At 44.1% G+C, this 24,366-nt stretch overlaps 1 protein-coding gene across 2 annotated transcripts in view; it reads left to right on the top strand.

Annotated features, from left to right (window-relative positions):
* STRIP2 (striatin interacting protein 2) overlaps positions 1-24,366 on the top strand; it is a 166,013-nt gene that overhangs the window by 103,110 nt on the left and 38,537 nt on the right. The window contains exons 14-17 of one of the 2 annotated variants that reach the window (XM_069765403.1): positions 5,468-5,542; positions 6,506-6,603; positions 7,642-7,768; positions 10,252-10,352. In XM_069765403.1, coding sequence (XP_069621504.1) covers positions 5,468-5,542; positions 6,506-6,603; positions 7,642-7,768; positions 10,252-10,352 — 401 coding nt within the window. The remainder of the gene's footprint in view (positions 1-5,467; positions 5,543-6,505; positions 6,604-7,641; positions 7,769-10,251; positions 10,353-24,366) is intronic. The other variant, XM_069765404.1, reaches the window with a different exon arrangement.

The following is a 24,366-nucleotide window of genomic DNA, read 5'->3' as shown; positions in this document are numbered from 1 at the left end:
AGAGGTTCCTGCGGTTTGCGGTAAACATGGAAGGAAAGATCTACCATTTCCAATTCCGCTGTCTCCCCTTCGGCCTAGCTTCCGCTATCAGGGTTTTTACAAAACTTATGGTGGAAGTGGTCGCTTATCTGAGGAATCAGGATATAATGGTGATTCCCTACCTAGACGACTTTTTAGTAGCGGCAGACTCAGAAGTCCAGCTCAGGATCAACTGTCAGTCCCTCATCTCAACACTAGAGAATCTGGGATGGATTATAAATTGAGAAAAATCAGATCTAATTTTGAAACCGAGAATAAAATTCTTGGGAGTCATGCTCGATTCGCAAGCAAGAATGTCCTTTCTTCCAGAAGACAGGCTAAAGGGCATAATAAAGAAGATCCGTCACCTTTCTCAAGGCCGAAATACGATAAGAGACGGGATGAAAGTACTAGGTCTGATGACGGCCTGTATCCCTTGCGTAAGATGGAGCCAATTTCACTCTCGACAGCTTCAGCAGGGCGTTCTGAGGAGCTGGAACAGAAGACAGAACTCACTGAACCGGACTCTGAACCTTACTTCTCAGGTCAAAAGATCTCTGGTGTGGTGGACTCTCTCCAGAAACCTCCGACTGGGGGTGCCATGGCTTCAAACACCGAGCGTATCAGTTACGACAGATGCAAGTCAGCTCGGTTGGGGAGGTCATGTCCAAGGAAGATATTTTCAAGGTTGCTGGGAAAGGAAAGACAGCAACCAGTCATCGAACCACAGAGAACTACATGCGGTTTGGAAGGTGTTAACGGCGGCGCAACATCTGCTGCAGAACAAACATGTGAAGGTCTTCTCAGACAACACGACAACGGTAGCCTTCCTGCGGCATCGAGGGGGCCAAAGACATCTGGCATTACATGACCTGGCGGAACAGATCTTCAGGTGGGCAGAAAGGTCGGTTCTGTCAATCTCGGCGGTCCACCTGGAGGGTTCCAAGAACCAGTTGGCAGATTTCCTCGGCAGGAAAAAAAGTATCCCCTACTGAGTGGGAACTGAACAACGAGGTATTCAGAGATCTGTGTCAACGTTGGGGGAAGCCAACGGTGGACCTATTTGCTACAAAAGAAAATGCAACGGTCAAGATCTTCTACTCCCTAAACCCCTGGGAAAATCCAGCCGCGATCGATGCCTTCTCACAACCCTGGAACCGTGGTTTTCTGTATGCATTCCCTCCTCTAGCAATGATCCCGAGGACACTCAGGAAGATCTGCGAGGACGAGGCCAAAGTCCTCCTCATAGCTCCTCACTGGCCGAAACGAAGTTGGTTTCCTTTGTTAAGAAAACGGTCAGTGGAAAAACCCCTCCAGTTCTACACCAGAATCCAAGAGCACTTCAGCTGGCGGCCTGGATCCTGAACGGAAGGTCTTGAGGGCAAAAGGGCTTTCAGATGACGTCATTTCTACCCTTCAAGCCAGCAGGAAGCCGGTGACATCGGCTATCTATACAAAAATATGGAAGCGATTCTGTGGGTTTTGCGGAGAGATGACAGTTGATACTGACCATCCAAATATCCCCAAAATTCTTGACTTTTTGCAGTCAGGGTTTCAAAAAGGTCTTAGACCGAGTACATTAAGGGTCCAAATAGCGGCCCTGAGTGTATTCTTTGATTCTTCCCTATCTGCCCATCCCTGGATTGGTCCATTCTCTAGAGCAGTCCAGAGATTAAAGCCATTGATTAGAAGATCAGTCCCGCCGTGGGATCTGAACTTGGTTCTAAATTTCCTATGTGAACAGGCGTGGGATGTAACAGGGGATATAGAAATCAACAAACTCTCCCTTAAAACCGCATTTTTAGTTGCGATTACGTCGGCAAAGATTGGGGGAACTACAGGCTCTATCGGTGCAGAATCCATATTTGCAGATCTTCGAGGATAAATTAGTACTTAGACTCGATCCAGCTTTTCTCCCTAAGGTCGTTTCAGATACTAATATGAATCAGGAGATTTGTTTTACCGTCGTTTTGCCAGTTCCCTAAAAATCAAAAGGAAAGATTTTACCACAACTTAGACGTAAGAGACACGGTACTTAGGTACCTTGATTTATCTAGACCCTGGAGACGGGACAACAATTTGTTCGTCCAGTTCAGGGGTCCAAATAAAGGGAGAAAAGCGTCTAAAGCGACTATCGCACGGTGGATAAAATCCACAATCAGTTTAGCTTATAAAGCTAGAGGGCAAAATTCCCCGGTCAACATCAAAGCCCATTCATCTAGGGCCATGGCCACGTCATGGGTAGAGAAAGGGGGGGCAGATCAGATCTTCAGGGCTGCATCATGGTCTAGCCCTAGTACCTCTTCTAAACACTATAAGTTAGATATAGTGTCACCTCAGTTGGCTTTCGGTAGAAAGGTACTTCAAGCAGTGGTCCCTCCCAAAATACCAGTCTCCTTTGGTATTTCTCCAGTGTGCTGTCAGGTGGTGACCTGGAAAACAGTAATTAGACCTACTGGTAATTGTATTTCCAGGAATCCATCCTGACAGCACTATTAGTTCCCTCCCTAATGTATGATCTTTATACTCATGTGATGTAACATTTGTATGATTGATTATTTTGTTGGAATAAACCTTTGTTTTTGCATCCATCCAGATGTGTTACTTTGGAAAAAGCACTGAAGGGTGGTAGGGGGAGGGTCCTTTTAACCTCTCGTGTTTCCTGTCCCATCAAGGATAATCTAAAAATAAACATTATTATTAAAGAAGGACGTCTTCCAGTGTGCTGTCAGGATGGATTCCTGAAAATACAATTACCAGTAGGTCTAATTACTGTTTTTTTTTATTTATTGATGTTTTTTTTTTTTTTTTTTTTTAACTGGGGAGGGGGAAGGATGATTCAACCCCCTATACGTCATGACCTATGACGTATAAGTATGTCATAGGTCATGTCCTGGCATTTGGTGCGGACTTCAGCGCTGAACCCTCTTTTCAGGCAAATGACAACTGATTTGATCAAATCAGCTGTCAAGTGCCCCGAACAGCCGCAGGTGGAATTACGATCCACCCGCGGCTGTTAACTCGGAAGCATGTCACAATCAACACCCCTGAGCCAATGAGCTGGCATGACAGCCTGGGGTATGCAGAAGACCCGTGTGCATGTCATCGCAGATCTAGCCAAGGCCCTGCTATGTGTAGCACAGACAATCGGATGATCGCAGCTTCATGTCTCCTAAGGGCACTATTTAAGCAGGTAAAAAGTAGAAAGTTTTAAATCTTAAAAAAATATATAAAAGTTCAAATCTGCCCCATTTAATATAAACCAAAAAATACACACATTTAGTATCGCTGCATCCAGAAATGCCCGATTTATCAAAATATAAACTAAATTAATCTGATTGGTAAATGGCGCTATGAGAAAAATAATCAAAACCCCTGAATTGCGGGTTTTTTTGGTCACATTGCAATAAAAAGCAATGACAGGCAATGAAAACATCGTATCTACCCCCAAATAGTATCAATAAAAACGTCAACTTGGTGCACAAAGAATAAACTTTCACCCACCCTGCCCCAGATGAAAAATGGAGATGCTACGGGTCTCGGAAAATGGTGCTTTATTTCTATTTTTTTTATTACAGACTTTGGAATTTTGTTTTCACCACTTAAATGAAAAAGAACCTAGACATGTTTGGTATCTGCAAACTCGTAATGACCTGGAGAATCCTAATGGCAAGTCATTTTTAGTATTTAGTGAACATGGTAAAATAAAAAAACCAAAAACTGAAAACAGTTGTGGAATTGCACTTTTTTTTGCAATTTCACCTCACTTGGATTTTTTTTCCCCCGTTTTCCAGTACACGATATGGTAAAATACCACATAAAATAAGCTCTCACATGGCCATATTGACAAAAAAAATTAGTTTATGGCTCTGGGAAGAAGGGGAGCAAAATACGAAAACACAAAAAAATGAAAAATCCCCAATATTGTGAAGGAGTTAAACTTTTTTAATACATTTTTTTGTTGTTGTTCTTTTTCAGGATAGAAATATTATAGCATTTCAGTATATAGTATAGCTGATTTTTATCCTGTGAAGCTTAGTCCAAAGCTGCTCTTCACAGGAGGACTAAGATGTCAGACATGGAAACCTTCTGCAGGCTCACGGCTGCCATGGTAACCTGACTGCTTGATCGTGTTGCTGCAATACTGAATGGATCTGGTGTCAGTGATTGACAGCTGCATTTAAAAGGTTAAACCGCAGCGATTGGAGCATGCTTCAGTTGCTGCTGTTAGAAGCAGATGTTTGCTGTGTAACACAGCCTACATATGGCCAGTATAGAATGGGATGTAACCTGAAAGATGAGAAAAAGAGGTTAGATTATACTCGCCCAGGGGCAGTCTGGTCTGATGGGTGTCGCGGTCCAGTCCGGGGCCTCCCATCTTCATAGGATGACGTCCTCTTCTTGTCTTCACGCAGCGGCTCTGGCGCAGGCGTACTTTATCTGCCCTGTTGAGGGCAGGGCGAAGTACTGCAGTGCGCAGGCGCCGGGCCTCTCTGACCTTTCCCGGCGCCTGCGCATTGCAATACTTTGCTCTGCCCTCAACAGGGCAAATCCGTACGCCTACGTCGGAGCTGCAGCTTGAAGACCAGAAGAGGACGTAATCGTAAGAAAATGGGAGGCGCTGGACCGGACCGCGACACCCATCGGACCGCAGCGGGACCGACCCTGGGTGAGTATAATCTAACCTCTTTTTCTTATCTTTCAGGAAACATCGGCGGCTTATCTACAGCATTACAGAATGCTGTAGATAAGCCCCTTATGCTGGTGGGCTTAGCTCATCTTCGATTTTGGGGGTGACAGGTTCCCTTTAAGGGGTTAAATTGTAGCATTCATTGAATATGAAAGTTGTGAAAAGACAAGGGCCTCAATTCATCACGCAGTTTTTTGATAGAATTCTGGTGTAAAACTAATTTTGCAACTTTTTGCATTTTTAAGCTAATACCGGTCAGTTCCCCTTACTATATGGAAAGCGTGTGAAGCTTGTCATAGAGGGACGTGGTCAACAAATTCATCATAATTTACACCCTAATGTATTTAGCAAATTTTATGGCAGCGCAACACTCCAGTTGTCTTGATGAAATGTGGCCATTGTATGGTCGTCTTGAATGAATTCAATGTTTTCAATGCTTTCCTGTGGGGTAGAGGCCTCATTAGTATTGTGTGCTGATTAGACTCCGTTCCTCTTCATCCCTTATTCTATTGGCACAAATGGACATTAATACTGCAGGGTACCAATTAGCTCGCCACATTTAGGCAATGATGATGGGTTGTCCTCTAATTTTTATTTCTAAAACTCACTTGTAAATTTCAGTCTAATTTTGCACATTTTCGAGGCGTGTGTCATCTCTGCTTCAGCTAGTACCCTGTGAAACTTATGAGATGGATAAATTTATTTAGTGATTTTGCCCCATATCCTATAAAGACCAACGCCAGTGCGTCGTCCTTGTAGGGAGAAGAGGACGTGGAGGAGACTGCGGCCGAGTGTCTGTACAAGGCCATGCTGGTCAACATACCCCAGTACATGGTAAGCTGTACCCAAGCCATTCAGTCCCTGGCACAATCCTTGTCCTTCTGTATTACGGTACTTTCCATAAAGTTTTGTTAAGTTTACGAAATGCAATATTTAGGATATCGTCACACACGCACTGTTGGGGTGATAAATTCCACAGCATTGTGAAAATGGTGCTATTTAAGCCTTGGTAACATGTTGCAGACTTTTAATCTGCAGTGCTGGTCAATGTACTGTGCCGATATTTTCTGTAGCACCTGCATGAGATTTCTAATATTCCCATGTAGAATGCTGGTATCGTAAAATGTAGCAGATTTTCTATTAGCACTATTTGGATCTGAAATCTCTCTGCAGTTCTGCCCCATGACAACCTTCCCTTTTTAAGTTCAATTTTGAGCTACAACTGCTTTATGGGGATATGACCTGATTCCAGCAATTGTTGAACTGATCGGTGCAGGTTTAATAAAATTTAATGTTTTACCCTCAGATTATACTCGAAGATGGTAAACCTGCTGCCATGTAGTCCTCCGTATTCATGAGCTCTGTATAGCCCCGCCCACACCACAGATTGGCAGCTTCCTGCCTATGCACAGTGTACACAGAAAGTGTTAATCAGTGGTGTGGACGGGGTTATACAGGGCCAGAGAACTGGTAGATCTACAGCAGAAAAACGATTTTATTAAAAAAAAGGTTTAACCTTTAATATGGTGACCCCACATTATCTACCCTTTTATCCAAATTTCTGATTTTACAAGTGGGAACAATTTGGGTAATGGGGAAAGCACCATCCGCAGAATGCTGCCCTTACATTTACCTTTTCCCAGATGCAAAGGTAGCAAGTACTCTTCCTCTGAGTGGCTGCCTTGAAATCTGTGACCCAACGCACTATATGCAAAATAAAGACCTTTATAAATCATGGAAGCATTGTGTGTGTATATAATGTATATACATGGCCGCTGAATGTGCTGTTCTTGGCAGATTGCCCTATTGAAGATACTCCTGGCAGCTGCACCCACTTCCAAAGCCAAGACCGATTCCATTAATATTCTGGCTGATATCCTGCCTGAGGAAATGCCGTGAGTAGCACTGCAGATATCTCCACATAAAGGTCCCACTATCCATCCGGCATCTGTCTGAGGCCTCGGTCCAATGTCGCTGATCTTTCCCGTACCCAGTAGGCAGTCCGATTTAGATCAGCGTTCACCCCGTATGTCTGTTCTTACCGTTAATGTTACATTGGTAATTTTCTCATATTCTTACAAAAAAATTGTATATATAAAGAATTGCAAAGTTTATTCTACCCAATACAATGTTGATGACGAACAGCACACGTATTGCACATGTATGGATTTATATTGATAATTTATATCTTTGATTCAGCTCAAAAACAGACATTCGGGTTTTTTATTTCCTTGCGGAGTGTTTGCTAAAAAAAAAATGACTAGCCCCAGACTATGATGGCTGCGCATTTCATTTTTGAAAAACACTGATAATACAAATAAAACATCTGATTGCTAATGTGCATGGCGGAGTCCCCTGACAGGTGATATAGAGTAGCTGAGGATCAGTGGTTGGAATCTAAAGTCCGCTCCATCATTCTCTCTAGATAGAGAAGCCGTGGTCAGAGGTGTCCATAGAGAACACATGAACACTCAGCCATCTGTATATAGTTGAGGAATTTGGAAAGGATCATCTGAAATCTGTTTAAAGGGAATCTGTCAGCAGGTTTTTGCTACCTCTTCAGAGAGCAGCATAATGTAGTACATGGCAAAAACCTGCTGTCCGATTCAATTTAAAGTCCATAGACCTCTTTAGAAATAAGTAAGCAAATGTATGTTACAAATGAAAGAAAAATGGATGGCTAATTATCTGATCTCTTTTCCATGGACTTCAATGTTAACAAATAGATCCAGCTGAGATCAATTATTTAAAAATGGACTAAGTTATATCTTCACAACTTCTCTTGCCAACGGATTTCTGGTGGATCCGTTCTAACTGATCACTACTGGACATATGAACATGGCCTAACGTGGAGTTTTTGGGAAGAGAGTAAAACTGTACGAGTACTCCCACTTTATCTTGGAATTTGAAGTTGTCACCCATTGTGTCTTCAGGGTCACTGTACTGCAAAGCATGAAGCTGGGAATAGATGTGAATCGGCACAAAGAGATCATTGTGAAGAGTGTGTCCGCCCTGCTGCTGCTGCTGCTCAAACACTTCAAGCTGAACCACATTTACCAGGTTAGCCGTTTTACTACATACTAGACTTATTCTGGAAATAAATTACCCCCAAATTCTGGTAGATTTATTAGGAGTGATATTTTATACATCAATCTACAAAAGAAATGTTGGGTAAATTGCATGACATTTAGTAACAGATGCGTGTCTGCTAATACATGTTGTGCAAATTGGGCTGTGCTGAAGTCAGGGAATGAAAACTGCACATTTATTGCAAATCTGTCCGGTATAATGCTTTGCTGTAGGCTTAGTGTATCTGTTTATTAGCTGTTGGCTATGTTCCTGCTCACAAAACCGCGCCATTCTTTAAAGCCCCAGGCAAGCTAGCTGCAGTACATGAAATGGGTTGTCACACTTTGTGCTGTCTGAAACGTTCTGCAAATATTTGTGCAACTTTTTGGAGCTCAGTTTACTGCAAAATCTGCATGCAAATTGGTTAATACATGTTAAATACTAATCTTCCACTGTAGTGCTAAAATTACAATGGAAGAAGTGAACAAGATACAAAACATTGTGAAAAAAAAAAAAAAATATATATATATATATATATATATATATATATATATATATATATATATATATATATATATATATATATATATATATATATATATATATAGCGCCAACATATTCCGCAGCGCTTTACAGTTTAACAGTTTCAAACACAAACCGTAACAACGTTAACAATACAATAATTAAAGCGAACTAAAACGACCCTGCTCGTGAGAGTTTACAATCTACAATGAGGAGGGGGGAGATACAAAGTACAGGTGTGTATTTACAATGATGTATTTACAATGATGGTCCAGCCATCTTCAGGGGGTGGGGGATAGATGGGGATAGTGAATGGGCTACACACACACAAACATAACATGACTTTGATTACTGAATGTGACAGGCCGCTCTGAACAAATGGGTTTTGAGCGAGCGCCTAAAACTATGCAAGTTGTGGATGGTCCTAATATCTTGGGGTAGAGCATTCCAGAGGATTGGTGCAGCACGGGAGAAGTCTTGGAGTCGGGAGTTGTAGGTACGGATTAGGGCAGAGGTTAGTCGAAAGTCATTTGCAGAGCGCAGCGGTCGGCTAGGCCGATAGACCGAAATGAGGGAGGAGATGTAAAGGGGTGCTGCACTGTGGAGAGCTTTGTGGGTGAGAACAAGTACTTTGAATTGTATCCTGTAATGAATGGGTAGCCAGTGTAACGACTTGCGAAGAGCGGACGAGTCCGAGTAACGATTAGCCAGATGGACGACCCTGGCTGCTGCATTAAGGATGGACTGGAGAGGGGAAAGTCGAGGGGGAGGCCAATTAATAGAGCATTACAGTAGTCCAGGCGGGAGTGGATTAGGGCGACAGTGAGGGTTTTTGTTGTCTCAATGGTGAGAAAAGGGTGGATCCTAGAGATGTTCTTTAGGTGTAAGGTAAGCGGCACGAGCAGGCAAGAGATTGTATATGGGAGGTGAAGGAGAGATCGGAGTCAAACATAACACCCAGACAGCGCGGCTGCTGCCGCGGTGTTATTATGGTGCCACCCACGGAGCGGGAAATGTCCAGATATATATATATATATATACATATATATACACACACACGATTCTAACGCATCTGGTATTCTAGAATATGCATGTCCACGTATATTGCCCAGACACGTAGTATATTGCACAGCCCAGTGACGTAGTATACAGCACAGAGCCACGTATATTGCATAGCGACGTAGTATATTGCCTAGCCACGTATGTCACAGGTTAAAAAATAAACATACTCACCTTCCGATCCGAGGGCCCCTTGTAGTTCTGTTGCACCGCTGCAGCTTTCGGTCCCAGGGTGTGATGACGTCGCGGTCACATGACCGAGACGTCATGACAGGTCCTTCTCGCGCAGGACCTGTGATGACGTCGCAGTCACATGACCGTGACGTCATGGAAGGTCCTTGTCGCATACCATCCTTAGCACCGGAACTTGCCGCTTGCATGGAGCGGTCACCGGAGCGTCACGAGGAGCGGGAAAGGCGCCGGAGGGTGAGCATATGATTTTTTTTTTTTTTTTTTTAAATTATTTTTAACATTAGATCTTTTTACTATTGACGCTGCATAGGCAGCATCAATAGTAAAAACTTGGTCACACAGGGTTAATAGCGGCGGTAACGGAGTGAGTTACCCGCGGAATAACGCGGTCCGTTACCGCTGGCATTAACCCTGTGTGAGCGGTGTCTGCGGGGAGTATGGAACTGGCGCCGGGCACTGACTGCAGGGGAGTAGGGAGGGACTAATCGGACTGTGGCCGTCGCTGATTGGTTGCGGCAGCCAAGACAGGCAGCTGGCGAGACTAATCAGCGACTTGGATTCCATGACAGACAGATACCGCGACCAATGAATATCTGTGACAGAAGGACAGACAGAAAGACAGAAGTGACCCTTAGACAATTATATAGTTATATATACACATATATACACATTGACCCAATTTTCTCATTCTTGCTTTGCAGTTCGAATACGTCGCCCAGCACCTGGTGTTCGCTAACTGCATCCCTCTGATCCTGAAATTCTTCAACCAGAACATTATGTCCTTTATCTGTGCCAAGAACAGGTGGGAGCGGTGGCCGCATGATATTTTATTTTCTCACACAACAAAATTGAAGTAACAAGTGTTTTGCCTATAAGGGGTAATGGTACATGGGTTAGTGTGAGTATTGTTTGGGTTATTGTACAGGATGTTTCCAGGAAAACATGTTCATAAATGACTTTCATGGAGGGAAAAATGGTAACAAAATTCTCATTGGGGTCTGTTACAAACCCCCAAATATAACAGAAAGCATGGAAAGTCTACTTCTAAAGCAGATAGATGAAGCTGCAACCCATAATGAGGTCCTGGTTATGGGGGACTTTAACTACCCGGATATTAACTGGGAAACAGAAACCTGTGAAACCCATAAAGGCAACAGGTTTCTGCTAATAACCAAGAAAAATTATCTTTCACAATTGGTGCAGAATCCAACCAGAGGAGCAGCACTTTTAGACCTAATACTATCTAATAGACCTGACAGAATAACAAATCTGCAGGTGGTTGGGCATTTAGGAAATAGCGACCACAATATTGTGCAGTTTCACCTGTCTTTCACTAGGGGGACTTGTCAGGGAGTCACAAAAACATTGAACTTTAGGAAGGCAAAGTTTGAACAGCTTAGAGATGCCCTTAATCTGGTAGACTGGGACAATATCCTCAGAAATGAGAATACAGATAATAAATGGGAAATGTTTAAGAACATCCTAAATAGGCAGTGTAAGCGGTTTATACCTTGTGGGAATAAAAGGACTAGAAATAGGAAAAACCCAATGTGGCTAAACAAAGAAGTAAGACAGGCAATTAACAGTAAAAAGAAAGCATTTGCACTACTAAAGCAGGATGGCACCATTGAAGCTCTAAAAAACTATAGGGAGAAAAATACTTTATCTAAAAAACTAATTAAAGCTGCCAAAAAGGAAACAGAGAAGCACATTGCTAAGGAGAGTAAAACTAATCCCAAACTGTTCTTCAACTATATCAATAGTAAAAGAATAAAAACTGAAAATGTAGGCCCCTTAAAAAATAGTGAGGAAAGAATGGTTGTAGATGACGAGGAAAAAGCTAACATATTAAACACCTTCTTCTCCACGGTATTCACGGTGGAAAATGAAATGCTAGGTGAAATCCCAAGAAACAATGAAAACCCTATATTAAGGGTCACCAATCTAACCCAAGAAGAGGTGCGAAACCGGCTAAATAAGATTAAAATAGATAAATCTCCGGGTCCGGATGGCATACACCCACGAGTACTAAGAGAACTAAGTAATGTAATAGATAAACCATTATTTCTTATTTTTAGTGACTCTATAGCGACAGGGTCTGTTCCGCAGGACTGGCGCATAGCAAATGTGGTGCCAATATTCAAAAAGGGCTCTAAAAGTGAACCTGGAAATTATAGGCCAGTAAGTCTAACCTCTATTGTTGGTAAAATATTTGAAGGGTTTCTGAGGGATGTTATTCTGGATTATCTCAATGAGAATAACTGTTTAACTCCATATCAGCATGGGTTTATGAGAAATCGCTCCTGTCAAACCAATCTAATCAGTTTTTATGAAGAGGTAAGCTATAGGCTGGACCACGGTGAGTCATTGGACGTGGTATATCTCGATTTTTCCAAAGCGTTTGATACCGTGCCGCACAAGAGGTTGGTACACAAAATGAGAATGCTTGGTCTGGGGGAAAATGTGTGTAAATGGGTTAGTAACTGGCTTAGCGATAGAAAGCAGAGGGTGGTTATAAATGGTATAGTCTCTAACTGGGTCGCTGTGACCAGTGGGGTACCGCAGGGGTCAGTATTGGGACCTGTTCTCTTCAACATATTCATTAATGATCTGGTAGAAGGTTTACACAGTAAAATATCGATATTTGCAGATGATACAAAACTATGTAAAGCAGTTAATACAAGAGAAGATAGTATTCTGCTACAGATGGATCTGGATAAGTTGGAAACTTGGGCTGAAAGGTGGCAGATGAGGTTTAACAATGATAAATGTAAGGTTATACACATGGGAAGAGGGAATCAATATCACCATTACACACTGAACGGGAAACCACTGGGTAAATCTGACAGGGAGAAGGACTTGGGGATCCTAGTTAATGATAAACTTACCTGGAGCAGCCAGTGCCAGGCAGCAGCTGCCAAGGCAAACAGGATCATGGGGTGCATTAAAAGAGGTCTGGATACACATGATGAGAGCATTATACTGCCTCTGTACAAATCCCTTGTTAGACCGCACATGGAGTACTGTGTCCAGTTTTGGGCACCGGTGCTCAGGAAGGATATAATGGAACTAGAGAGAGTACAAAGGAGGGCAACAAAATTAATAAAGGGGATGGGAGAACTACAATACCCAGATAGATTAGCGAAATTAGGATTATTTAGTCTAGAAAAAAGACGACTGAGGGGCGATCTAATAACCATGTATAAGTATATAAGGGGACAATACAAATATCTCGCTGAGGATCTGTTTATACCAAGGAAGGTGACGGGCACAAGGGGGCATTCTTTGCGTCTGGAGGAGAGAAGGTTTTTCCACCAACATAGAAGAGGATTCTTTACTGTTAGGGCAGTGAGAATCTGGAATTGCTTGCCTGAGGAGGTGGTGATGGCGAACTCAGTCGAGGGGTTCAAGAGAGGCCTGGATGTCTTCCTGGAGCAGAACAATATTGTATCATACAATTATTAGGTTCTGTAGAAGGACGTAGATCTGGGTATTTATTATGATGGAATATAGGCTGAACTGGATGGACAAATGTCTTTTTTCGGCCTTACTAACTATGTTACTATGTTACTATGTTATGACTTATACATAGTTCTGTCCCTTACTAATACATTTCTGTGGCCAGGAGCACTGATCCACTGGGAGCAGCTCCATTCTGCATTCGGGCAGCTTGTCTTCTGGTTTGTCGCTGCTTTGCACAGGATTTGTCTCCCATGTCGGCATGTGACCGGCGCAGTGGTTGGGTATTGCCCTTTGCAGCATAGTCACATCTGATGGTCAGTGTTTGTTTCCGGGTGACCATTGACAATTGAGATCACAACTCTAAATGAATGTGTTATCTGGTGCTGAAGTAAAAGCACTCCAGTGCCCATCATCAGCCACTGAGCAATGTCCCGGGCAGCTGTATTCGGCTCATACATCGCTCCGTTCACACCGCTGTCAGTTTTCAACTGATCTCATATTGATAGGTCATCAGTGGTTAAAAAGGCTGTTCCATTTCAATAAATGAATGTCCCCTGCTGCAGATTGTTGTAGAGGAACAGACCGTGCTGTACTCTCCTTCCCCAGGTCCACTGGCAAGTGTCTGCAGCAGCTCCTAGTGTCTAACATTGGCTGCGGCACGGACGTCATGTTGACAATGGGGAAGCCAATCTGAGTGCTCCACCGCTCTGAAGGAGGTGTTCAGTTTACACTGGCAGAGCCATTCAGAGTACTGATTGGCTGCTGCGCTGTCGATGTTACATCAGCCAATGTCACAGTGGAGCAGCGGCAAAGACTTACCGGTGGACCCCCTGCGGGTGAGTACAGCTCGGTTTGTTTCTTTTATAAGAACCTGCAACTGAGGACATTAATTTACTGAAACCACTTTTGAGTCCTGAGCAACCCAATTACAGAGGTTGTCCAGGTTTGGCATGAAAGTCTACAGTCACTCTAGATGACTGCAGACTTGTGAATTCTCAATTTTATAGAGAGTTGAGCGGGCACGGCTATTGTGCTGACAGCATATAGGTGTAGAAATAGGTTATATTTCCTTGTATATCAGGATGTATACTCATGCTATGTATTTAAGGGATTTTTCTGGATGCACTGACCTTCTTGTATCATCAGGCTAATGGGCTAGAGAGTATTTTATTATTTATTATTATTTATATAGCACCATTGATTCCATGGTGCTGTACATGAGAAGGGGTTACATACAAGTTACAGATATCACTTACAGTAAGCAAACGAACAATGACAGACTGATACAGAGGGGCGAGGACCCTGCCCTTGCGGGCTTACATTCTACAGGATGGTGGGGAAGGAGACAATAGGTTGAGGGTTGCAGGAGCTCCGGTGTTGGTGAGGCGGTAGCTTCTGTAGTAATGAGGCGGCAGCAGGGTCAGTGCAGGCTGTAGGCTTTCCTGAAGAGATGGGTTTTCAGGTTCCGTCTGAAGGATCCGAATGTGGTTGATAGCCGGACGTGTTGGGGCAAAGAATTCCAGAGGATGGGGGATATTCTGGAGACGTCTTGGAGGCTGTTGGATGAGGAGCGAATAAAGGTACTGTCACACTAGACGATATCGCTAGCGATCCGTGACGTTGCAGCGTCCTCGCTAGCGATATCGTCCAGTGTGACAGGCAGCAGCGATCAGGCCCCTGCTGGGAGATCGCTGGTCGGGGAAGAAAGTCCAGAACTTTATTTCGTCGCTGGACTCCCCGTAGACATCGCTGAATCGGCGTGTGTGACACCGATTCAGCGATGTCTTCGCTGGTAACCAGGGTAAACATCGGGTAACTAAGCGCAGGGCCGCGCTTAGTAACCCGATGTTTACCCTGGTTACCATCCTAAAAGTAAAATAACAAACACTACATACTTACCTACAGCCGTCTGTCCTCCAGCGCTGTGCTCTGCACTCCTCCTGCTCTGGCTGTGAGCGTCGGTCAGCCGGAAAGCAGAGCGGTGACGTCACCGCTCTGCTTTCTGGCTGCCTGGCGCTCACAGCCAGACCAGAGAACCACAGCGCCGAGGACAGACAGCGGTAGGTAAGTATGTAGTGTTTGTTTTTTTACTTTTTAGGATGGTAACCAGGGTAAACATCGGGTTACTAAGCGCGGCCCTGCGCTTAGTTACCCGATGTTTACCCTGGTTACCGGGGACCTCGGGATCGTTGGTCGCTGGAGAGCGGTCTGTGTGACAGCTCTCCAGCGACCAAACAGCGACGCTGCAGTGATCCGGATCGTTGTCGGTATCGCTGCAGCGTCGCTATGTGTGACGGTACCTTAAGTGTGGAGGAGAGAAGGAGGTTTTGGGAGGACGGGAGATCACATGAGGGAAGATAACGGGAGATTAGTTCAGAGATACAGTTAGGTCCATATATATTTGGACAGAGACAACATTTTTCTAATTTTGGTTATAGACCTTACCACAATGAATTTTAAACAAAACAATTCAGATGCAGTTGAAGTTCAGACTTTCAGCTTTCATTTGAGGGTATCCACATTAAAATTGGATGAAGGGTTTAGGAGTTTCAGCTCCTTAACATGTGCCACCCTGTTTTTAAAGGGACCAAAAGTAATTGGACAATTGACTCCAAGGCTATTTCATGGACAGGTGTGGGCAATCCCTTCATTACGTCATTCTCAATTAAGCAGATAAAAGGCCTGGAGTTGATTTGAGGTGTGGTGCTTGCATTTGGAAGCTTTTGCTGTGAACTAAACATGCGGTCAAAGGAGCTCTCCATGCAGGTGAAACAAGCCATCCTAAAGCTGCGAAAACAGAAAAAACCCATCCGAGAAATTGCTACAATATTAGGAGTGGCAAAATCTACAGTTTGGTACATCCTGAGAAAGAAAGAAAGCCTGGTGAACTCATCAATGCAAAAAGACCTGGGTGCCCACGGAAGACAACAGTGGTGGATGATCGCAGAATAATCTCCATGGTGAAGAGAAACCCCTTCACAACAGCCAACCAAGTGACCAACACTCTCCAGGAGGTCGGCGTATCAATATCCAAATCTACCATAAAGAGAAGACTGCATGAAAGTAAATACAGAGGGTTCACTGCATGGTGCAAGCCACTCATAAGCATCAAGAATAAAAAGGCTAGACTGGACTTTGCTAAAAAACATCTAAAAAAGCCAGCAAAGTTCTGGAAGAACATTTTTTGGACAGATGAAGCCAAGATCAACCTCTACCAGAATGATGGAAAGAGAAAAGTATGGCGAAGGCGTGGTACACCTCATGATCACAAAGCATACCACATCATCTGTAAAACACGGCGGAGGCAGTGTGATGGCTTAGGCATGCATGGCTGCCAGTGGCACTGGGTCACTAGTGTTTATTGATGATGTGACACAGGACAGAAGCAGCCGAATGAATTCTGAGGTATTCAGAGACATACTGTGTGCTCAGATCCAGCCAAATGCAGCCAAACTGATTGGTCGTCGTTTCATACTACAGATGTACCATGACCCAAAACATAAAGTCAAAGCAACCCAGGAGTTTATTAAAGCAAATAAGTGGAATATTCTTGAATGGCCAAGTCAGTCACTGGATCTTAACCCAATTGAGCATGCATTTCACTTGTTAAAGACTAAACTTCAGACAGAAAGGCCCACAAACAAACAGCAACTGAAAACCACAGCATTGAAGGCCTGGCAGAGCATCAAAAAGGAGGAAACACAGCGTCTGGTGATGTCCATGAGTCCAAGACTTCAAGCTGTCATTGCCCACAAAGGGATTTCAACGAAGTACTAAAAATGAACATTTTATTTAAAATTATTGAATCTGTCCAATTACTTTTGGTCCCTTTAAAAACAGGGTGGCACATGTTAAGGAGCTGAAACTCCTAAACCCTTCATCCAATTTTAATGTGGATACCCTCAAATGAAAGCTGAAAGTCTGAACTTCAACTGCATCTGAATTGTTTTGCTTAAAATTCATTGTGGTAATGTCTATAACCAAAATTAGAAAAATGTTGTCTCTGTCCAAATATACATGGACCTAACTGTATATGGAGGAGACAGGTTGTGGATGGCTTTGTAGGTCAGTATTAGTAATTTGAACTGGATACGCTGAGGGAATGGGAGCCAGTGAAGAGATTTGCAGAGGGGGGAAGCGGAGGAGTAGCAAGGAGAGAGATGAATTAGTCAGGCAGCAGAGTTAAGGATGGACTGGAGAGGTGAAAGGGTGTACCAGGGAGGCCACAGAAAAGCATGTTGCAGTAGTCAAGGTGGGAGATGACGAGGGCATGCACAAGCATTTTAGTAGATTCATGGTTGAGGAAAGGACTGATTCTGGAGATATTTTTGAGCTGGAAGCGACAGGAGGTGGAGAGAGTTTGGATGTGCAGTTTGAAGGACAGGGCAGAGTCAAAGGTTACTCCGAGGCAGTACACTTTATATTTTGGATCGTGTTGCTTTTGGTCCTGGTTTGGGACTATTTGAAGTGTTTTTAAACTGTATATTGTTCAACAATAAAGATTTGTTCATATATTTATTTTTTGGTGATCCCTGATTTCTGCATATACTTTCTTCTTTGTTTGCCATACACTTGTGAATTCTCACAGTGCACACTGTCAGGATTCTCAATTGCCAATGCCAGGTGCGGGCGGCAGGGGCGGACACTGACAGCTTGGGGCCCCTGTGCGATAAATAGGTCTGGCCCCCTTCCTTTTGTGGTGACACAGCAACAGATGCATAAATATATATACAGTTGAAACCAGAAACGTACATACACTATATAAAAAGACACATATACATGGTTTTCTCAATAGCGCTACATGCTGACGTCCTCAAGACGTGCACGACTGTCACAGAGAAAGCGCCGGGCAGGAATCTGAGGACAGGTGCTGCCATTTCCTACTACAAACACAGGAGCTGCAGGATCGCTCTCTACTCACCTGCCTTTTATGAGGGCAATATGGCCATGAGCCTCTCGGAGCCTCAAGCTCTGAGTGTCTTGCCAGACTCCCCTCATTAACAGCCCTGCAAGGGCCCCCTCCACCTCTGGCCCCGCTGCACTGGCTTTATGTCTGCCCTTGGTGGGCGGTCATGTTACCTCAAGTATGTGATATGTATACTCCCAGCCACATTCCGACTAGATGTGCACAGCCTCACTCAATACAAGTTAATTGAGCGAGTCCGCACATGTCTAGTCGGAATGTGGTGGGAAATATGCATATCCTCTTACTTGTGGTCACAACACTGCCGGCACTGGAGAATTCTAACGGTGTGTGATGTGAGGATTCACAAGTCTGCAGCCACATAGTAAAGATAAATAAAACATAACTTTTTTAATAATTCTACAATGAAATATAATGCCACCATTAAAAAGGAAAGGCAAGTTGTTTAGTCCAGGATATAGTCTCTTTTCTCTGGGTCTGAATGTCTGTCCTCCCTATTAATAAAAGGTTCAAGTGTAACTGATTAGATTAACCCTGCAATGTGGGAATCAAAATCAATGGACACCGCAAATATCCCTTTGTGATGAATTCATAGGACAATGTCTAGCAAATCCTGTTAATTTGAAGGTGGTCTATCTATTATAGTGTACTGACAGTGGTCTGAATCAGGCCACCTTACTAAGAAAAGGACATGTACATCAAATATCTATCATGCATATTGGTCATATATGGTGTGAATCGAGACACAGAATGGAACAAATGAGTCTAAACTGGAAATGGCTTACCCATTCTGAAGTCCTTTTTTCAGGTTGGGATAAACGGTGTGCCTTGTTTGGTCCTCCGGGCAACAAATTCATGGGGCGAAGATTAACCCTTTAGGTCACTATAATGGCTCCAATTGGATCTAACCACAAATAGTCGCACCCTGACAGGGTAGTCTACAACTGGCCCTGTAGTGGAGGCCCTGCATTCTCCCTTGGATGGCCAGACGTGTTTCGTCCAAGCGACTCCTCAGGGGGCTAACTTACAGTTGTGGCAAAAAGTATTGACACCCCTGCAATTCTGTCAGATAATACTCATTTTCTTCCTGAAAATGATTGCAAACACAAATTCTTTGCTATTATTATCTTAATTTAATTTGTCTTAGATGAAAAAACACAAAAAGAATTGTCCTAAAGCCAAATTGGATATAATTCCACACCAAACATAAAAAAGGGGTGGACAAAAGTATTGGCACTGTTCGAAAAATCATTGTGATGCTTCTCTAATTTGTGTAATTAACAGCACCTGTAACTTACCTGTGGCACCTAACAGGTATTGGCAATAACTAAATCACACTTGCAGCCAGTTGACATGGATTAAAGTTAACTCAACCTCTGTCCTGTGTCCTTGTGTGTACCACATTGAGCATGGAGAAAAGAAAGAAGACCAAAGAACTGTCTGAGGACTTGAGAAGCCAAATTGTGAGGAAGCATGAGCAATCTCAAGGCTACAAGTCCATCTCCAAAGACCTGAATGTTCCTGTGCCTACCGTGCGCAGTGTCATCAAGAAGTTTAAAGCCCATGGCATTGTGGCTAACCTCCCTAGATGTGGACGGAAAAGAAAAAGTGACAAGAGATTTCAACGCAAGATTGTGCGGATGTTGGATAAAGAACCTCGACTAACATCCAAACAAGTTCAAGCTGCCCTGCAGTCCGAGGGTACAACAGTGTCAACCCGTACTATCCGTCGGCGTCTGAATGAAAAGGGACTGTATGGTAGGAGACCCAGGAAGACCCCACTTCAGCCTGGCTTTTTCATGTCTCGGGGCAAGGAGTTCGCCAAAACTTACCTGAAAAAGCCTAAAACGTTTTGGAAGAATGTTCTCTGGTCAGATGAGACAAAAGTAGAGTTTTTTGGGCAAAGGCATCAACATAGAGTTTACAGGAGAAAAAAAGGGTGATTCAAGGAAAAGAACACGGTCCCTACAGTCAAACATGGCGGAGGTTCCCTGATGTTTTGGGGTTGCTTTGCTGCCTCTGGTACTGGACTGCTTGACCGTGTGCATGGCGTTATGAAGTCTGAAGACTACCAACAAATTTTGCAGCATAATGTAGGGCCCAGTGTGAGAAAGCTGGGTCTCCCTCAGAGGTCATGGTTCTTCCAGCAGGAAAATGACCCAAAACACGCTTCAAAAAGCACTAGAAAATGGTTTGAGAGAAAGCACTAGAGACTTCTAAGGTGGCCAGCAATTATTCCAGACCTGAATCCCATAGAACACCTGTGGAGAGATCTAAAAATGGCAGTTTGGAGAGGGCACCCTTCAAATATCAGGGACCTGGAGCAGTTTGCCAAAGAAGAATGGTCTAAAATTCCAGCAGAGCATTGTAAGAAACTCATTGATGGTTACCGGAAGTGGTTGGTCGCAGTTATTTTGGCTAAAGGTTGTGCAACCAAGTATTAGGCTGAGGGTGCCAATACTTTTGTCTGGCCCATGTTTTGGAGTTTTGTGTGAAATGATCAATGTTTTGCTTTTTGCTAAAATTCTCTTGTGTGTTTTTTTCATTTAAGACAATGAAGATAATAATACCAAAGAATGTGTTAATACTCATTTTCTTCCTGAAAATGGTTGCAATCTGACAGAATTGCAGGGGTGTCAATACTTTTGGCCACAACTGTGTATTCAGGCATAAGGTTACTAAAGTACTAGTTGCATAAAACACATGGGTCTGTCCAATCTCTGTCCTGTTCTGCGGAGACAAACGTCTTTATGGTAAAAAATGCTAAGTACACACCTAGATGAATTCCCTAAATAAAGTCACTTTGTTTTTTTCCTGCTCTGGCACCTCAGGGGGCTCTTAAAGTAGGTTCTTCCCATTCAAACTCCGCCGCATGAACAAACAGTAGTGTCTGACCACATATGGGATATTCCGCATTCGGAAGGGAGTGGCTTCCGTTTTCTTCTATTACCCTTTGTTAAAATGCTAAATTTGAGGCTAAAACAGTGGAGCAAACATAATTTTTCATTTACGCCATTCAGTGTTATAAAATTCTTCTAGGGACCTGAGGGTCCAATAAGTCCAAAACACCTCTAGATGAATTCTCTGAGCAGTGTAGTTTCCAGAATGGCATCACTTTGTAAGTTTTTTGCTGTCCTGGCACCTCGAGAGCACTGCAGGTAACACCAGCAAACTATTTCAGACAAATTTAACCTCCAACAGCCAAATAACTTGACCCCTAACTTTACTTGACTAATTGGACTGTGGCCGTCGCTGATTGGTCGCGGCAGCCATGACAGGCAGCTGGCGAGACCAATCAGCGATTTGGATTCCATGACAGACAGAGGCCGCGACTAGGGTTGAGCGAAACGGATCGGTCATTTTCATAAGTCGCTGACTTTTGGCAAAATCGGGTTTCGTGAAACCCGATCTGATCCCAGCGTGTGATCGGCCATGCGGTACGCGACCTTCGCGCCAAAGTCGCGTTTCATATGACGCGGTCAGCGCCATTTCTCAGCCAATGAAGAAGGACGCAGCGTGATGACATAGTTCTCGGTCCCCACCATCTTAGAGAAGGGCATGGCAGTGATTGGCTTGCTTTCTGCGGCGTCACAGGGTCTATAAAGGGGCGTGCACGCCGACCGCCATCTTACTGCTGCTGATCTGAGTATAGGGAGAAGTTGCTGCCGCTTCGTCAGAAGCAGGGATAGCGTTAGGCAGGGAATATAAACCCCCAAACCGCTTGTGCTGTAGCAATTTCCACTGTCCAACACCACCTTTTCCTTGCAGGGACAGCGGAGGCTAGATTTCTGTGCATCAGCTCTGTAGCTTATAAGGCTCCCTGATAGCTGCATTGCTGTGTGTACGCCGCTGTGCAAACCAACTGATTTTTTTCAAAGCACAAATCCTGTTGCGCCTACCTTTCTGCACAGCTATCTTGTTTTTGTCCACACTTTTGTGTGCAGCAGTCCTTTTTATTGCTGCCTGCCATACTTTTCTGAGATTACTTTAGGGAGATGGTAATTGTAGTACAGTCCCTTTTATATATATATATATATATATATATATATATATATATATATATATATATATATATATATATATATATATATATATATATATATATATATATATATATATATATATATCTATCTTCAAACCACTTTCTGCCCCTGAAACTGTGTAGCGTGAAACAGTGGGCCTGTATTTTTCTGCACTGTCCCACACCTAAAAAGGGAGATTTATATTGCCAATCAGTGCATCTATGCCAGTCCAGTCTGTGGTATCTGTCTGTCAGTCATTTTTTGCCACAGAAACAATACTTTAAAACAGCGGGCCAGATTTATTCACTAGTCTTCCATATAAAAACAAAAAGGGGAGATTAATATTGGCAAATCTGTGCATCTGCGTCATTCCTGTTAGTGGCATATGTCAGCCACTGTCTGCCACTGAAACTGTGTACTGTAATACAGTGGGCCTGATTTTCCCTGCAGTCTCACATACCTTTAAAGGTGATTTAAATTCACAACAATTTTGCGTCCACCTTGTAACTGGTTTTACAGTACCAAATACCGTTTGTTAGTTTGGTTACACATTTCCAAGAATGGGGGAAGTCTGGTGGAAGAGGTCGTGGCCGTGGGCGGTCATTGCCAGCTGGTAATGATGGTAGTGGTGGTGGAGCATCAGGTGGTCGTGGGAAAAGCAATATAGCACCTAAGTCTCGAGTTGTTCAGCCACAGTCATCGTCTGGCATCACAAGGCCTCGAACGCTCCCTTTTCTGGGAGTAGGAAAACCGCTTTTAAAGCTGGAGCAGCAGGAACAAGTTTTGGCTTTCCTTGCTGACTCTGCCTCTAGCTCTTTTGCCTCCTCTTCGGAAACTGCAAAATGTAAAAGCAGCGCGTCGTCAGTGGATGTTCCCGGTCAGGGACAAGTCGCTTCCTTGCGTTCTTCACCAAGAACAACAGAGAACGATGCGTGAGGTGACAAAACGGGTTACTCCATGGAGCTCTTTACACATACCGTTCCTGGGTTAGAAAGGGAAATTGTTAACAGGCCATGCCTAGTACAACATGAATTGGACATGGAATGCACAGCCACAGCCAGATTATTATGCTGTTCCTTTGACTCAGATCACAACATTGCCCTCGCAGTGTACTGATCCAGAATCTGACCATGATGAGACTATGGAGCCCCGTCACGAACGCTATAGCACCGTCTTACACGGTGACACAGAGGAAGGTGCACAGGACATAGAAGAGGAGGTCATAGATGACCCAGTTGTTGACCCCGATTGGCAGCCATTGGGGGAACAGGGTGCAGCCGGCAGTAGCTCTGAAGCGGAGGAGGAGCTGCAGCAGGCATCAACATCGCAACAGGTTCCATCTGGCAGGCCCGTATCTGGCCAAAAACGTGTGGCAATACCAGTTGTAGGACAGCGTGGCCATCCGGTTAAAGTAGCTCAGTGTGCAATGCCTGAAAAGGTATCCGATAGTAGGAAGAGTGCAGTCTGGCATTTTTTTTATCTAATATCCAAATGATCAGCGCAAAGTCATGTGTAAGAAATGCACAAGGACCTTCAGCAGAGGTCAGAATGTTAAAAATCTAAGTACAAGTTGCATGCATAGACATTTAACCACCATGCACTTGCAAGCCTGGACTAACTACCAAACGTCCCTTAACGTTGTTGCACCCTCTCACAATGAAGCTACTCAGCAACACTACATCCCTTCCCTCACTGTAAGCCCACCGTTTACCACACCACCTGCAGCAAATGTGGAGGTTTCGTCGCAAGGCCAAAGCAGTCAGGGAATCACCAGGTTCTTGGTAGGAAACACTGTATGTAGGCCAACTGCAAGAATACCATCATCACCAACCCGCTCTGTCTGCCATGTCCTCCGGCACCCCCGCTAGTTCCACCATATGCAGCTCTCCAGTCCAGCTCACCCTACAAGAGACTCTCGTTAGGAAAAGGAAGTACTCATCCTCTTATCTGCGTACACAGGGTTTGAACGCCCACATTGCTAGACTAATCTCGTTAGAGATGATGCCCTACTGGTTAGTTGAAAGCGAAGCTTTCAAAGCCCTGATGGACTACGCTGTACCACGCTACAAGCTACCCAGTCGACACTTCTTTTCGAGAAAAGCCATCCCAGCCCTCCACCAGCATGTAAAAGACCGCATTGTCCATGCACTCAGGCAATCTGTGAGTAGAAAGGTGCACCTGACAACAGATGCATGAACCAGTAGGCATGGCCAGGGGCGTTACGTGTCCATCACGGCACACTGGGTTAATGTGGTGGATGCACGGTCCACAGGGGACAGCAATGTTGGGACAGTCCTGCCTAGCCCACGGTCTAGGAAACAGTTGGCTGTTGGCGTTTGCCCCCCCTCCTCCTCCTCCTCGTCCTCCAGCAGAAGCGAGAGCTCGTCCACAGACCGCAGTCGCACGAC

This window comes from Ranitomeya imitator, chromosome 4 (assembly GCF_032444005.1).
Source record: "Ranitomeya imitator isolate aRanImi1 chromosome 4, aRanImi1.pri, whole genome shotgun sequence".
NCBI lineage: Eukaryota > Metazoa > Chordata > Amphibia > Anura > Dendrobatidae > Ranitomeya > Ranitomeya imitator.
This window is presented reverse-complemented; position numbering and strand designations above follow the sequence as displayed.